Source organism: Notothenia coriiceps, unplaced genomic scaffold (genome assembly GCF_000735185.1).
Source record: "Notothenia coriiceps isolate Sejong01 unplaced genomic scaffold, NC01 NC01_scaffold00037430, whole genome shotgun sequence".
In the NCBI taxonomy this organism is placed as follows: Eukaryota; Metazoa; Chordata; class Actinopteri; order Perciformes; family Nototheniidae; genus Notothenia; species Notothenia coriiceps.
Window position 1 is genome coordinate 63,163 of NW_011370131.1, and position 15,954 is coordinate 79,116.

Genomic DNA, 15,954 nt, shown 5'->3' on the forward strand with positions numbered 1-15,954 from the left:
GAAAATCACTCCAAACAGCCCAGAACGTCACAGTTTGGTAAACGATGCAGCCATCCAACGCATCTAGCGTGAGTATGGGGTGTCATCAAATGCGTTGGCCATGGCGACAGACCATTCGTCATGAACACATCGATGTTGCCTATATAGTCGCAATGGACACCGGTCCAATCGTCGCCCTCAATCTCAACTTGTATATCACCGGTCCATGCTCAACAGCTCTATGCCAAATCTGAGATCTCACCATATGCCGTTTCTATGGAAACGCATCCCTCGCCATAAAACATGATGTCGCTATAACTCCTATGAAAATGTTCAAAAAGTGCTCAAACTTCACATGTGTGCTAACAGTCCAGCCGTGAAGACATCTACGGGACAGTTTTGAGATTTCTTCAAATGCCGTTACCATGGCAACACAATGCTCGCCTTGAAACACGGTTTTCTCATAACTTCAGTGAAACTGCTCCAAACGCCCCAAAACTTCAAAGGTTTGGTAACGATGCAGCCATCAACGCATCTAAGCGTATTATGGGGTGTCATCAAATGCCGTTGCCATGGTGACAGATCATTCGCCATCAAGTTAGTTCAGAAGTTTGCAGTTCAAATATTCTGCTGCTTTTCCAAGCCTTTTTACGTTCTTTTCTTCTCTCATCACACATTCAAGCCCCCAGTGTTCATGTATCATTTCAATCTCAATTCTTCACTTTCTTCTTACACATTACATTTCAGCATAGCAGTTTAGCGTCAGATTTTCAGCATAAAGCATTCCCACTAGCAATTTCTTCAGGAATTGCATTCTCTAGTTTATTATTGTGATGCTATGAACTATTTATAGTGTAAATTGGAATGATCCATATCTGTGCTCCCGGGTGTATCTGTGTGTTTTCTTCCTGTATGTTCCTGCCTGTGTACATGACATAAGCTGCATGCTCATAACCAATTGCCCCTTGCAGGATTAATAAAGTTGTTGATTGATTGATTGATTGATATTTCGCTAAACTGTTATTGGTACTGGATGTGTATTTTGTAAATTGTGTGATTTCTAGTTTTTTTATCTTTAATATTTGTTTTCTTCTGCATGCTTCTTGAGAGAAATTAAGCACATTTGGGCTATTTGCTGTAACAACTGTAAAATCCCCCTCTGTGGGACGAATAAAGGTATTCTGATTCTGATACTGATGGAGAGAAAATAGAGAGGGAGACACATTTTTAAAAGAGGGCGAATTAACAGAAACCACACTGTTTAACAGCACTTTGTCTCCATGCAATGCAATATTGATCCTTAATCACCAATATGGAGCGGATGTTTGTTGCTGCGTTTAGCATGCTCATTCCCAAAAGATGATACATCAATCCTAAATGACCATCTTCAAGCAACCATTACTGAAACATGCAAGTTAAATGCAAAGATAAAGATAGCTCTCTTGTAAATGACCTAAGAGGCCAATTTGGTTGCGGAAATGCTGGCATCTGTAATTGAATCAGCATGATATTTAATATGAGGCAAATAACGTGATCTCTTCAGAGACTGACAGACAGGAAGGTGGAGTCAACAGGCAGATTAAAGCTAAAGAGGAAAAGAGAATGCAGCAATGAAAGGGAACGATGGATGGGTGGAAAGACATCAAACGATGTAACATGGACAGTGATGGACAGATGGAGAGAAAGTAATAACAGAGGAGAACAGCGTGGAGGTGAACAGGAGTGGTTTGTTGCGTGCTAGATTGAAGAATGTCTGTAATATCCCTTTATTGTTATTGTGCATGTCGCAGGGCTTGCTGTTGGACATTGTCATTCCTCAAAAGGCTTTAACTGGATTACAGCGGTATCAGGCTCAGCCATCAGAGAGAGATAGAGCCGCTGTGTTGTGTTGAGTCTGCCAGAGCGCTTTCTCACTGCAGCTTTCCTACTCGTGTTTAATGTGTATTGAACTATATGTCACAAAATATCTAATCTAAATAACAGAGATTACCACCAGAGTATTCATGCAAAGCATATTTAAGCTTCAGTGTAACCTCACTTTAATTTTAAACCACATTTGTTTTCTGACCTTTATCTCTTGCAAATTATAATCTGGCTCCTATATACACACGCACCACGTATCAGTGGCCTCAGTGACAACGGATGAATCCATTATGAGAAACGCTTAAGGAAGGTGATCACCCTGCTCTATGCTGAAGTGGTACAAGCCAACTTTGATCAATGTAGATCAATGTGGATGAGTGTGCAGCCCGAAGGCGCTACGTGATGATGGCCCTCTTCTCTGTCGCACAGTGTATTTGTGTGTCTATGTACGTGTGTGTGGAAGGGAATTAAGACACACTTTGTCATGCTTTTCTACAGACCACCAAAATATATATCCTTAACCTTAAAATGACTCTGTCTAGGTCTACTCCTTCTTTCTGTCTCTTTATGCATCTTTATGAGAACATGGCATTGTGCCTGCTGAATGGTCCTATGCAGTGGTGGTGGTCCTGAGGCAAAAAACATGTCATGTTCACTGTACTCAGTTATTTGTGATGAGTCTTCAATGAAAAAAAAGTCATAGAAAATATCAATGAATTAAACAATCAATTGTTATCTTCATTTGTTTGGGTCAGGCAGAATTTCTTCCAGCTCTGAAGTTGCTGTTGGTTTACATGCTGTAGCTCTAGATTACTGTAATTTCCCTTTGTTTTTAGCTTTGATACTTTGTCTTATACAGTAGAAGAGAAAATGTGAAATGGCTATGGAGAAGAAATGGCCAGTGTCTGTGTGTATCTGAGCATTGCTCTGTGTGCTTGCGCATGGGTATAATCACTTTATGGAGTAATGAATGCTAATCCTCTCTTATCTGCGTTAACCTCGCGGCAATGACACTAGCTGCTGATGCCAGTACAGTGACGCCCTTCGTTGGAGTAGAATAAGAGAGTGTGTGACACTATGTATAAGTGCAGAAATGTAGCATGTGTGCATCCAACAAAAGATGTCTCTACTTCCGTCTGACAATTTTCTCTCTTTTTGTGAGTTGAGAGCTTCAGAGTGTGGTCTTGTGATTGTCTGCCACGTCCTCCATGAGTCATCAGACGTGGTATAAAACAAAACATTCCAGCCCAATGACTCGAATGCATTTCATACTGACTTGCTTAATCAGGAGAAAAAAAAGAATCTTTTGAAACTGAATCCATCCTAAAATCAACATTCAAAACAGTGATTATACACATTTCTGTTCACTCATGCGGCTGCGTCTTGTTGTTTGTGTCCACTCATGCGTTTTTTACACTGAAATCAGCCGAGTGCTTGATACCAACAGAGTCTTTTGTTTTCACATGGATGCATTTAGAGTAGCTGCTAAAGATCACAGTACAAACCAAAGGCAGCTGCCAGTGAGCATCTTTTGTTCATTCACAACTTCATCTTCAATTGTTCACTCTGTCTTCAAATTAAGATTTTTATTTAAATGTTCTCCATCTCTTGATTGAACACACAATGACATTGGGTGAAAAGCAATTTAAGGAAAGAGTGACATTAGGGAAAGATCATGATGTGAAAAAAGGGGGAGATTTAGAAGAGGTCTATTCCCAGCAGCCATTCAGACTCATATATCTGCAGAATGAGCGTTACAAAGATGGGCAGAAAATAATTAGGCCTAAAAGCTGTTGAATCCTGTCTGCCTATTGACCAGTCTTCCGTTAAGGCAGTTTTAATGGGTCTGCTTCGGCCATTGAATGGAAGAGAAAAGCTTATTTAGACAAAACTTCAGATAATGTCAATGGAGAATGCTTATGTTCAGAATGAAGGAAAGAGGAAGATGAACAAATAAGAGGATAGAGAAAGAGGGTTAATTGAAAGAGAAATGGAGAAGAAGGGCCAGATCTCAGGGGCTGTGGCTCTCTACATCAGTGTGTGTGTGTGTGTGTGTGTGTGTGTGTGTGTGTGTGTGTGTGTGTGTGTGTGTGTGTGTGTGTGTGTGTGTGTGTGTGTGTGTGTGTGTGTGTGTGTGTGTGTGTGTGTGTGTGTGTGTGTGTGTGTGTGTGTGTGTGTGTGTATGTGTGTGTTTTAGGGGAGATAGCGTTGTAGGTCTAATAGGAGCAAAGCTAATTAGAGGCTTTGCCATACACATTTTACAATGACATTCCCACAGGAGCCATGACAACACTTGCCACCTATATTGCACCCACACAGACAGAGATAAGCTGTAGAGACTCTCTTTTCAACTTACATTTCAAGCTGATTTTACAAGCAACCTATAAATGAACAAGTTTGCTATATGACTGCAGCGGGGTCATTATAGGAGCTTGGTCTCCCACGATGGTAAGCAAAGATTAAAAGGAGGATCAGCTGCTGACTCAGTGACTTTGGCATTACATTTAATCCCTTTACCACCAACTTCTTTTTTTTTTTAAAGCTAATTATTATGCCCTTGGACAGCACCTGACCCGTGTGATTTACCCTTTACGGTGTAAGCATGTAGTGTATGGGGTCCCTTTTTTAGTTTAATTTTGTAGTCATCTTTTAGTTGCATTTATTTAACAGATTCAAGCTTGTTATTTTTCCTTTGTAATTTGTCTCCTTTGCTATTTGTAATAAGTACAATTTGTATTTAAGTTACCTAAGACCAGTCCAATAAATGACTTTAATGAAAAAAATGACTTTTACCAAATCCATCTGGTTTTATAGTGCTTATCTTCTCGTCTAGGGAGTGGGATTATAACAACTGACTATTAACTGACTTTTCTAACAATGGGGGATGTTCACGTCCAAAGCATTCAGCAACAGTCATTATCGGTTCATGGCAGCACCACTGTGAAATCTGGAAGTGCTTGAGATGGAGTTTTTGAGTATTGCACACCTTTGGAAATCTGAAATGACTTTGCTTAAGAGAATAACTAAATAATGTATGTTGTGACAATAAAACAGCTGGCACTTAAATGATTTATGACTATATTAAAAACTAGTGGGAAGAAAATGCTATGGTATGCAGCTATGAAAACCAGCGATCAACCATGTCGACACAAGTTTTATGTTGCTATCATACAATGAAGGTCATATAAGGAAAATAAAAAAACGGTAGCAAAAGTGGCCGGTAATTTATGTGAATTAATGTTAGTTGTGAATACCTGTTCAAGTTCATAAATAACTGTTTTATATTCACCTTAGTTCACTGATCCTTTAACTAATCATGGAAAACAGTTAAATACAAGTTAAACATGGGTAACTTGAACCAGACATTTCTGCCATGCATAGCCTTAAAGTGAATAACAAAGAAGAAACAGCCCAGCTGACGGTGGCAGAGTGCTGTTATTAGCCATGAAAGCTAATGATTTTGCTTCACCGTTAGCTTCCTGTGCTAACGATTTTGTTCCCGCATCCACCTAGAGCATGCTAACACATTGCCAGGCTAAGTAGTGCTTTTGGAAGCTGTAATTGGTGTTATGGCTAATTGAGCACTACGGCTAAAAGCTTTCTGCAGACTTGGCGTCATTTGTGACGTAAAGGAACTTCACTTTTTTCTGAGAAGTGTTTTTCTGTGGATTCATCAGCTGTTTTATTTCAGTTACTGTCTCTATAGCTGTGCTGTGTCACTTTTGTCTATCATTGTCTATGATTCTGGAGCCTTTATCTATCTTTGTCACTGTCTCTAAGGCTTCTCCTTCAGCCCAGTTAAATTAGGTTTTAAAGTCATTAACTGATCCAGGCTATTATACCAATTCGGAAGGGGTGTTCCAGATTTGATAAATGATTGGAAAGAGATAATGAGACTTAAAAACATCAAGTATTAGCAGTGGCACACCGTGAGATGGAGAAAGAAGAGACAAAGATCACAGGATGTTTTTCCCTGTTGACTTCAGGTTTTCTTTCAAAATGTGGCATACTAGTCCAGTGATGTCTATTGCCTAATAAATGTGCTATATTCATGTGTATGTTGGTGGGTGAGTCTGTTTGTTATTGGCTAGTCTGGCAGCACGCTCAGTCCTCAGACAGGCCGTTCTTTGTGCTGTGTCTGATGTCATAATTTGTCGGACGTGTGCTTGCCAACAAGAACCTTTGGTCAAGAGAGCAAATGTGTGTGTGCTTATGTAGTTTCATCATTCCCATCAGCCAGAAGGCGTTTTACTGACTGATGGTTGTCTTTGGTAGCAGGAGGGTGAGGCGGAATAAATAATGCAGCACAAGGGTATGGGACGTTGGCTGTCCAGACTCGAGCTCTACAGTTGTTACACTGGTCACGGTATTTGGTAGTCTGAAGGGAGCTGAGACACAGCGTGTGCAGAGAGAGAATGGGTAAAACATCAGAGGCTTTTGAATTATGTGTGGTCAAATGGGAATGACTCATTCTTGACAGGTAGATGAAATGATAATTTACAAATCAATGACTGATTACTGGAGAGAACATGGGACACAGTCTAGTGGAAAGATATGCGCCATTCAACCCTTTGTGGATGTAGATTTCTGCCAGTGGAGACTGCTGAAATCAGCCAGACAGACTGCTTTGATTTATATTAATCTCCCTCTCTGTTTTTATAACCCTCTCTCACTGTCTACCTTTCCTTTCTTCTGGTATTGTTTTTGTCTCTGTTGCCAGTTCGTGACTGGAATTTGGTCACAGTTTTTATTATGGGACTCCATAGACACATTCTTCAGAGAGCTGCCAAAGTATCACAGGCTACGAATAAGACAGGTTTTCATCATATAGTTCCACAATGCAAAACCACACACACAAAAGAAAACGAGTCAATGACTTCATTATTATGTGATCCAACGTATCTTGACCATAAATTAGGCAAATATGGGTACAAATTCAGTTTTATTCACTCCAGACAACAGTGTGGTATGGAGTAGACAAATACACAAAATAGGAGCAAAGGTATAAACAACAATACTTTGAGACCCTTAACAACAGGTCTTCCTTACTATTTAGTTTCAATGATTTCAATCAAATAGATAATTAGCCTAAAAAAACAGGATAAACTAGTTGAGCTTATGCTTTCTGAGTCCAAACGAATGAATGAATAGATGGATAAAAGGATGACTAAATGATAATGACCAGCATCTAAGACACTTGTAAAAATGTGTCTTTAGGTTATGACCGCTTTAATGAAAATGTGATTTATTTTGTGTACCTTGTCTTTCATTATCTATTTTACATTGCAAATTTCCCAAATCACGATCAGCCTTTTTACCACAACCTGTAAGCTGACTTCACAGACTGTCATTTAAAAACAATACATGTAAAAGAGTACATGTTATAAATGTATTAGTAAGAATTATCGACTTGGGTGGGGATAAAAGGGTTAAGAAAATCAAGTGCAAACTGTTCTGCCTTACAGTATTTTTTGGACAGCCTTGTTGATGTAACCTTTTCATAGAGGATTATGTGATACTGAATAAAACCATGCTGTTGCCAAAATCAGAACCAGCCACATGCGAAACTTGAAACTGCAGTGGAAAGGCTGCCGATGTTATTCAAGTTAAAGTTTATTCAAGGTGAGGACATGTATAAGCATGTGTGTATTTTGTGTATTTATACATTTGTTGCCGAGTGTTTTTGTTTTATTCAATTATAACAAAAACACCATTATGTCACCCCAAAGTAAGAATTAGTGAATGTGTGTCTGTGTTTATGTGCATAGTGTGCCTGCCTGCCTGCCAGTGTGTGTGCATATGTGTTCAGGAGTTGACATATGGCTGAAAGGTATCTGGTGTAATGAGGCTAAGTTGATTTATAAGTGCAGAATGCTCCATTCCCCTGTGTGCACATGCAAACACATACTCTTAAGAGTGGGACTGAGACAGCTGGTTCACTTTCTTTAAGCGGTTTGCCAACTGAAACTATGCCTTGCCAGAGCCAGAGCCAAAACCTGGCAAAATAATAAGGTTCAAGTTTCAGAGTCTATATTTGGTGATACCGTATGTGAAGGCTTTCACAAAAACCTCGCCCTGACATGTTAAAAGGATGTTAATGTCGTTTGGTGAAATGGCTCACTGGGAAAACTGATCAGTCCAGACAATGACCTGAAAGGTAGGATGGGAGGGAAACATTGAGAGAATGCATGACAAACAGACGTAGTATGCTAGCCTATTAGAGTCTCTGCGGAGGACTGGCAAACAGGTGAAGTTAAAACAGAGTCAACAAGAGTGGAGTCTGGTAGTCAACACTTTTAGCCAGAGGGAGCACTGCTTTGGATCAGACAGGATCACAATTAACCTATTCTGAGACTGTTTAGACAGCCGTGAACAGCAGAGAAAAGGGGAAGGGAAAGCAAGGACATAAGCATCCCAGGCACTGATCAATGGGGACTAAACATGGAGGATTGAACTGTTCAGACAACACTGCAAAAGATACTGGGGCTATGGTAAAAACAGAGGGGTATGATGACTACAGTATGTGAACGCTCTGACCTTTCTGAATGCAGCTGATGAAATGCAGAGGGAAATCCTCATTACTCTAAGCATACTAATTATAATTTCACCTTGGTGGTGTCTGTCCCCAAGGAACAAAATAATCAATTTTAGATTGCACTATATTATGAACAAATTCATCCCACTGTGGTATTCTACAACTGATATATCAGGACAAGAACATTTATTATTTTGATTCAACTTCTAAACATTAATTCAGTAAAAGGGTTTTCAAATGATGGAAATTAAACTTCCTTTAATTTGACAATTTCTTTATTAAGGGCTGTTTGTGCAAACCACATTATTTAAAAAACGTTGTTGCATTAAACATAACAGTTGAAAAGGTTTGAGCTCTTCACTATAACAAACACAGATTGACTTATGTTAAAATATCAGAAATATGATATATGATATATAATAATAATATACCACACATTCTGTAGACGCTAAGTCAAATTTGCTATAAAAATGATATAAAGAAATGATATAAATAACACACATATTGAATAGCTGCCTTAAAGTTGACCATTGCAAATCAATAAAGAGATTGCCTTCAACTGTCACAGTGAATCCAACAGGCACATACACTCACAGCTGGAGTTGTTAAGGCCCGGACACACCGGGCTGATTTTCGGCGTCGATAGATGTCTGGTCGTCGATTAGCGTCCTGTCGCCCTGCTCAGTTTGGTGTGTCCTGCCCCGTCGTGTCTGTTCGGCCGTGCCGACCCCTTCCGCCGCCANTTAAGGCCCGGACACACCGGGCTGATTTTCGGCGTCGATAGATGTCTGGTCGTCGATTAGCGTCCTGTCGCCCTGCTCAGTTTGGTGTGTCCTGCACCGTCGTGTCTTTTCGGCCGTGCCGACACCTTCCGCCACCGATTCGACATGTTGTATCTGTAGGCTGTCGGCTAAAGGCTGGTGCGACTGTTGGCCAAGATGCAGGAGACGTGAGGCGACACAACAATCGGGTCCGTCGGGACGTGTTCTTTGGTGTCAGTTTGGTGTGTCTGGGCCTTTAGAGTCTAGTCACCCATGGGGAAAGTGGCATTGTACATCAAAAGACATTAACCAATTAGCGCTGATCAATAGTCACTCACTGGGGTGTAGAAAGAGTAAGCACTGCTAATGTGTTCCTCATAGGCCAATCAGCATGCTGGGAGTGCTATTACTTTCAGCTCTCAGCCAATGAAAATGGAAGAACTCTTGACATTGTGCTGCTCTCCAATAGAAAGTATATTTCCTGCTGTAGCTAGGCAGAACATACTGCATGCGGAAATAAAGATAAGATGAGAGATAGAGAGAGGCGAGATAGAGAAAGAATAAGGGGGGGCTGGGAAGAATAGAGGAAGAGTGCATGTGTTGGCTTATGAAAGCAGGTGTCATAGTGGGCAGAAATGGGTACCAGGTAATCTCACTGAGATAAACTGTAACATGACAGCCAATCTTTAATTCCCCATGGGAGGTGCTACTGTGTAGTTGTCCCCGGGTTGTTTTCCCCATCCCTTGAAAATAGATGAATATAAAGAAGTAATAGGAAAAGACGCATTGGAGGATTCATTTTGACGAGCAAAGATTGAGTCGAGAAAGAAGAAAGGGTGGAAGCAACAAAAGCAGAGTGAGGGTGCTTCAGCTTTTCACACACGCGTGAACATGTTTGCATGAACAGATCACAGAAGCACCTTGACTGTTCTGTATTCATGATGAGGAGAATAAAAAATCAGTATGGGGATGGAAATGTACAGGGGATTGAGGCAAGAGGGTATGAAGGGGAAAAGGAGAGCAAAAAAAGAGGAGGAGATATATAAAATATTTCACATATCTGGGGGAGTGTTCAGTGGCGCAGGCATTATGAGACTGTAAATTACATTCCCTCCTACTCCCCTCGGGCTGCTGGCTGCTGGAGGAACATAATCGCCCACAGCTCAGAGGACCCAGACCCACACTGCACTGCCTACAGACACTAGCAAAATATCAGATGAAGTGCTATGATGTGTTTGTTTATTGTAAGTCTTCTTCAATCTTTTGTTGATCCGCCATTGCTTCTCCAGCCTGTTCTTTTCTGAAATAATGTTAAGTATTGACAGATAAGTCATTCGTCTCAATTGGGCAGAAATCAATTGTGATTGAGGGCCATGTCAAGCATCAACAAGGACAGCTTCAGAAGCGAAATAATAGAGGATTGTGGGTCTTATGGGCTAATTGAAATTCAAAACAATCCCTTTTCTGTGTTAGAGCAACAATTCAGCAGAAGTTCAGTTGAGAAGCTCGTCTTTACTTTTATTTTCTTGTCTTTATGGTTATACAAAAATATATATTGCCAATGTTTTGAACTTGTGCCTCCTTTCATTGTACCATAATTTGTCTCAAATAAAGAAGAAATACCTTTTGAATATGAAAAGACAGAAACAATCATTGGTCGACTACTGATCGATTACTCCATCAACAGGAAAAATATGTTGTTGTATTTTTTCATTAATGATGTCAATCCAGGCATTTTCCTAACGTATCATCATCGTCTATTGAGCTATTGGCAAAAAGTCGATAAGAGTTACTTTTTTACGCAATCTGCACCAGCATTCAGGTTGCACCAGCATTCAGGTTGCCAGCTGAGAAGTGTTGAGTATCCCAACGTTTTATGTTAGAAATGTATAGTACAGGTCTCCAGCACATAAGAATCTGCCGGATGCTATGTTGAGCAAATTGAACAATTAGTTGTGTTGATTAGCATTAATTACCGTTATAGCCTATGCTATGGACAATAGCTAAAAGATGGCTTGGCCCGATTTGGACAATTTCCGAGTGGTTTTTCGGGGTTATTGAGGATGCTGAGTCCATTTCTGACATTTTCATTTCCAGAAAATGCCAATATTTGTACTCTCTGTGGGCTGATTTATATTTAATTTTGTCAATATTTTTGATGCAGTCTGTATTGTAAGCAACTACAAATGTCTCACAATATGTAACAATGTAATGGTGTGTATTCAAAATAAAAATAATTAAAACATGTAATTAAATATATTAAATATATATATAAATAAATATATTATTATCATTATTAATATATTTAATTTGTCTTAAAAAAGGGAAAGTTAGCGAGCGCAGAGCTAGGTTTATGAGGGGGGAAGAGAAAGCAGAGCTGATCGGTCTTCTTTACGACAAAGCCAGTGGCAGGCCCAGATGTTAGGGATGTCGGGTCAGAGCCTGCTAAATCGGAGGGCAGCCAATTTGGTCAAGGCTCATTACTTCTTTACATTAGGCAACAGTTAAAGGAAACGCTTTTCTAATCATGCTCTTTCCATGTCTCTATTTCCCTATCCCTCCTTTATATTCTCTATCCCTCCCTCCTTTATCCTCTTCACCTCTGTCCTACTTCCTCCTCCTCCTACCACACCCCATCAGGGCCGTTGTTCGAGGGAGAACTGTAAGTACCTGCATCCTCCTCCCCACCTAAAGACCCAACTGGAGATCAATGGAAGGAACAACCTTATCCAGCAGAAAAACATGGCAATGCTGGCCCAGCAGATGCAGCTTGCCAATGCCATGATGCCCGGCACACAGCTACAGCAAGTGGTGAGAGGACACATGCACAGCTCACATGAACATGAACACATATAGATTTGACTTTTGTCCTGCAAAAATGATGTATAAAACACTTCACATTTCAACTATTACATTTAAGTTTCAGTGCAGTATGATCACAACTTTGGAAGATTAAGTCATGAAACGTCAATGTTTATATACAGTGATAAAGTATGATATTTCCGTCATGCAAAACACGCTCAAATCAATGCATGCACACCCACACACACTTGCAGTAAATCAGAAATGGCTTTGTGATTGTGCTGCATGCTCCAACAATCTGAAGGTAATGGCCGGAGCTCCAGTCAGCCAGTTCAAATGAATCTTTCCCCGATCCATGAAACCTTACAGAGTCAGTGAGACCTGTCAGTCAGGCTTGAAGTAATTCCTCTGTCTTCACCTCTGTCCCTTTATGCTAAAGTTAGAGTGGTGGAGTGAATTTTTCTCAGACTATTCAAAAGAGCTTCAGATGCTGCATGCTGACACACACACGCACATCCACACTCAGCTGATGGCTTATCACCCTTATCTAGGGAAGAGGGGCTGAGTTGAGAGGACCATTGAGAGAAACCGAGGGGAAGCCATGAAAGGGTTTAAAGAAGCAATAGATCTCCCTTGGACGGCAAAGCCTTCCTTTTCTGTTTATCAAGTTAAACCCTACGGCCCCGCGGGTGGGGGCAAAACAACATCTTGCAAGAAACATCGTCTGAGGGCATCTTAATATTTAACAAACTGTGAATGTGTCATACCCACTTAACGGGAAGAAACTCAGCTATCAGACAATATTAACAATTTTTAGCTAAACTAAACAAAAGAGTAATAACAAAGGCTCTGAATTAGCCCTGAGCGAAAAAATGCTGACGCGCTTAGCACAGAAAATACACTGTTAAAATACCCTTATTACTTATCGGATCTGCACAAACAAGATATGGATTAGCAAACTGAGATTCCACAGATTCCAGACGTATAAGTATCATCACTGAATGATCAGAACTCGCGGCGAAACGACAACAAACAACAAAAATTTGCTTTACGGAGCCAAAACGGCTAAAAACGTCTTATCTTTGTTGTTTTCTGATCAAAGGTTGTGTTCAATGTGTCTGTCACTTTGAAATGACTGCTGACAATCCATCATTCCATTTTTATGTCAATAACGGAGATTTCATATAAGCTGCTAGCTACTAGAATTTATGACAGCTTCCGGTTTTGGGCATTCTGTTCACTCTATTCACCAATGGGTAATGTTTAGATGTATTTTAGGAACTTCCCCTCGATTCGATTGGCTCTAACGGTTAAAAAGGTGTCAATCATCAAAATCGACCGAGGGGGGCCAAAGAAATGGAAAATCCACCCAAATGACCCCATAATTGTTTGTTTTTCTCTAAATCTCTCTAAAAAGGTCAAATGTCACTTATTTCGCATCAATCTGGATACCGGGTACTCATTATATGTAATAGTTTGGATTCCTAAAGCTTTTAGTCTACTATCCCATCATTCAAGGGTGGTTTTCACTATAAGTAATTTTTTGGACGGACACTATAAATACATTTTTATACTATGTTCAATCTGAATTTACTTTAAAATAAAAACAAACTGTATTGATTCTGACTTTTTTACATCCAACTCACAGGTTTATCATTGCTTTGAGAAAAAATATTATAAATGTACCCTTTTTAGAAGTGAAGATATATAAGTCAATTGTTCTGGGAATGTCATTTTCGAGTCTGAGGCCTGAAAAACAGGCTCGGGGCTCAACTGGTTAAATCAGAATCAGAATACCTTTATTAGCCCCACAGAGGGGACATTTGCAGCGTTACAGCAGGAAAGAGCCACAGAGAGCTTAGTGTTGCATATCTTACATGCGTTAAAAAAGTACTAAGTTTTAATATAATGAACAATATGCTAAAAAGTACTAAGAAATATATATAAACAATATGATAAAAGATAAAAACCTAAAAAAGTTACATAATTTTAAAAAACAAAATCTACAAATCAAATCCTGTAGCAGTTCTTAGGATTTAGCAGCCCGGTATATATTACAGTTATTAAAGATGGCATATGTATATAAAGTCATGGGGAGAGAGAAAGTAAGGATAGGAGAGGAGCAGGAAGACATTCTGACAGAGAAGGGCAGAGCAGAAGAAGAAGAAAGGAGGGAGGCAGGAAGAGATAAATGAACAGAGTAAAGACAGGTAGGTAAAGTGAAAGAGATATGACTCCAGCAGGGAGTAGAAAGTTCTTTAGACATACACCACAAAGAAAAGTCAAGAAAACAGAGCCACTTTGTGAGCAAAGGGAACCAAGGCTAAGACCCGGTACTAGCCTTTTCAACAATCAGACTTTCTTCCTCCATCCCTCCCCTGTGTCCGTAGCTTAGTTTCCTGTCCCCTCCACAGTATCTCTACCAATTATACCGGCTGCTTTCCCATTGTTTTGTCTAAAGCTGTCAACCCTCCCTCTACGGGTGTAGGGGAGTGTTTTTATTTCATGCATGGAACTGTGCAGAGGGTGAAGTAATTAGAGTCCATTACAGCTATCTGCGAGTGATGGTATTGGTGCTGCTTTTTATTACAGTCATTGTCAGTGGACAGCCCACTTTACAATGACATCTATCTACAGTACTGTTTTACTCACTCCTACAGTCACTGTTGGTTTACTTGTTTGGTGGAAAAAGTGTCGAAATAAGGTTTAAAGAAGGGTGTTACCAGTGACAAGTGTCCACAATGTAGATAATGAGGCAATTCAATAAATCTAAAGTTTCAAAATGGTTATGTTTGATAGATTTAAAGTAGAGATCTGGTGCACTTGTTCAGTACAGACATTCAATCAGACAACTATAAAACTCACCTTACCATCACAGTCACTGGTTCGATAACTCTCAGCTGCTATCACGATCAAATTGCATTATTGCTAGTAGAAGTAGTGACGATAAATAAAATATTATTCATCCAAATGTGGCATTAACGATTGAAAGGGGAGAATAATCAAACACAGTACTAAGTTCTAAGTTTAGGTAAACCAATGTAAAGCTCATGCAGTCTGATACACAAAAGCCCTGCAATATATTGTATCTTCCTGAACTTTAGCGCATACTTGTAAACAGTTACAAAGGCGATGATTTAACTTTATGGTTATTTTGACTACGCAGTAGACTTGTATACTAGTGGGAGTTTATTATGTTTTGTAAACCTCATTTTTTCAATTGGGTTTGAGCTTCTGTGTTAGACTGCATTATTTTGTGTCATCATGATTCCTTCACAACAACATAATATTTACCCGCTTTACATCCAAAGGAAGGCTACCCATTGTGCTTTGGTGCAAAGTGGAGGATGAGGGAGAGGGGACTTACAGTTGATCCTGCAAAAACACGTATTCTGTTACGATCCTACTTAAAAACTGTCGACATACACTATTAGTCCAGGAGCCAAAGCCTGATTTTTGGATGAACCTTGTTTCATCTGATTTTTTTTTCCTGCTGTTTCTTGTAGCTTGGGGGTACATCTTCAAAATACAGGAGGGTGCCCAGTGATATCCCTTGAGCATTTTTGGATATTAACCCCGTCATGCCCAAAACGCCAAAATCCCGGAAAAATAAGGATTTATGAGATTTCATGCAAAATACTCAAATCAAATGCACCCAATTTACTTTCTCCAATGTGTATTCAATAGGAGTACAGCAGGGTGTCCACTGATAAACTTTTAGCATTTTCAGATATTAACCCCTTCATGCCCAAAACGCCTAAATCCCAGAAAGATAAGGATTTATGCAATAATATTGAAATATATTCAAATCAATTGCATCACATTTGCCCTCCCCAATGTTTATATTCATACAGTGCATTGTATTCTAAATTAATTCATACAGTATTAACCCTTTCAAGCTGACCCAGCAAAACATACTTTTGTTGTGCAGTGAATTCTGCAAAGACAATGCAAGCAACTGCGTGGCGTTTATTGCCAACAACAAAAAGGAAAGGCAAGCAGATTGTTGCTCAT

At 39.7% G+C, this 15,954-nt stretch overlaps 1 protein-coding gene across 6 annotated transcripts in view; it reads left to right on the plus strand.

Moving 5' to 3' along the window:
- LOC104967500 (muscleblind-like protein 1) overlaps positions 1-15,954 on the plus strand; it is a 73,948-nt gene that overhangs the window by 40,211 nt on the left and 17,783 nt on the right. For all 6 annotated transcript variants that reach the window (XM_010796972.1, XM_010796977.1, XM_010796971.1 and 3 more), the window contains one exon: positions 11,779-11,949. In XM_010796972.1, the coding sequence (XP_010795274.1) occupies positions 11,779-11,949 (171 nt within the window). The remainder of the gene's footprint in view (positions 1-11,778; positions 11,950-15,954) is intronic.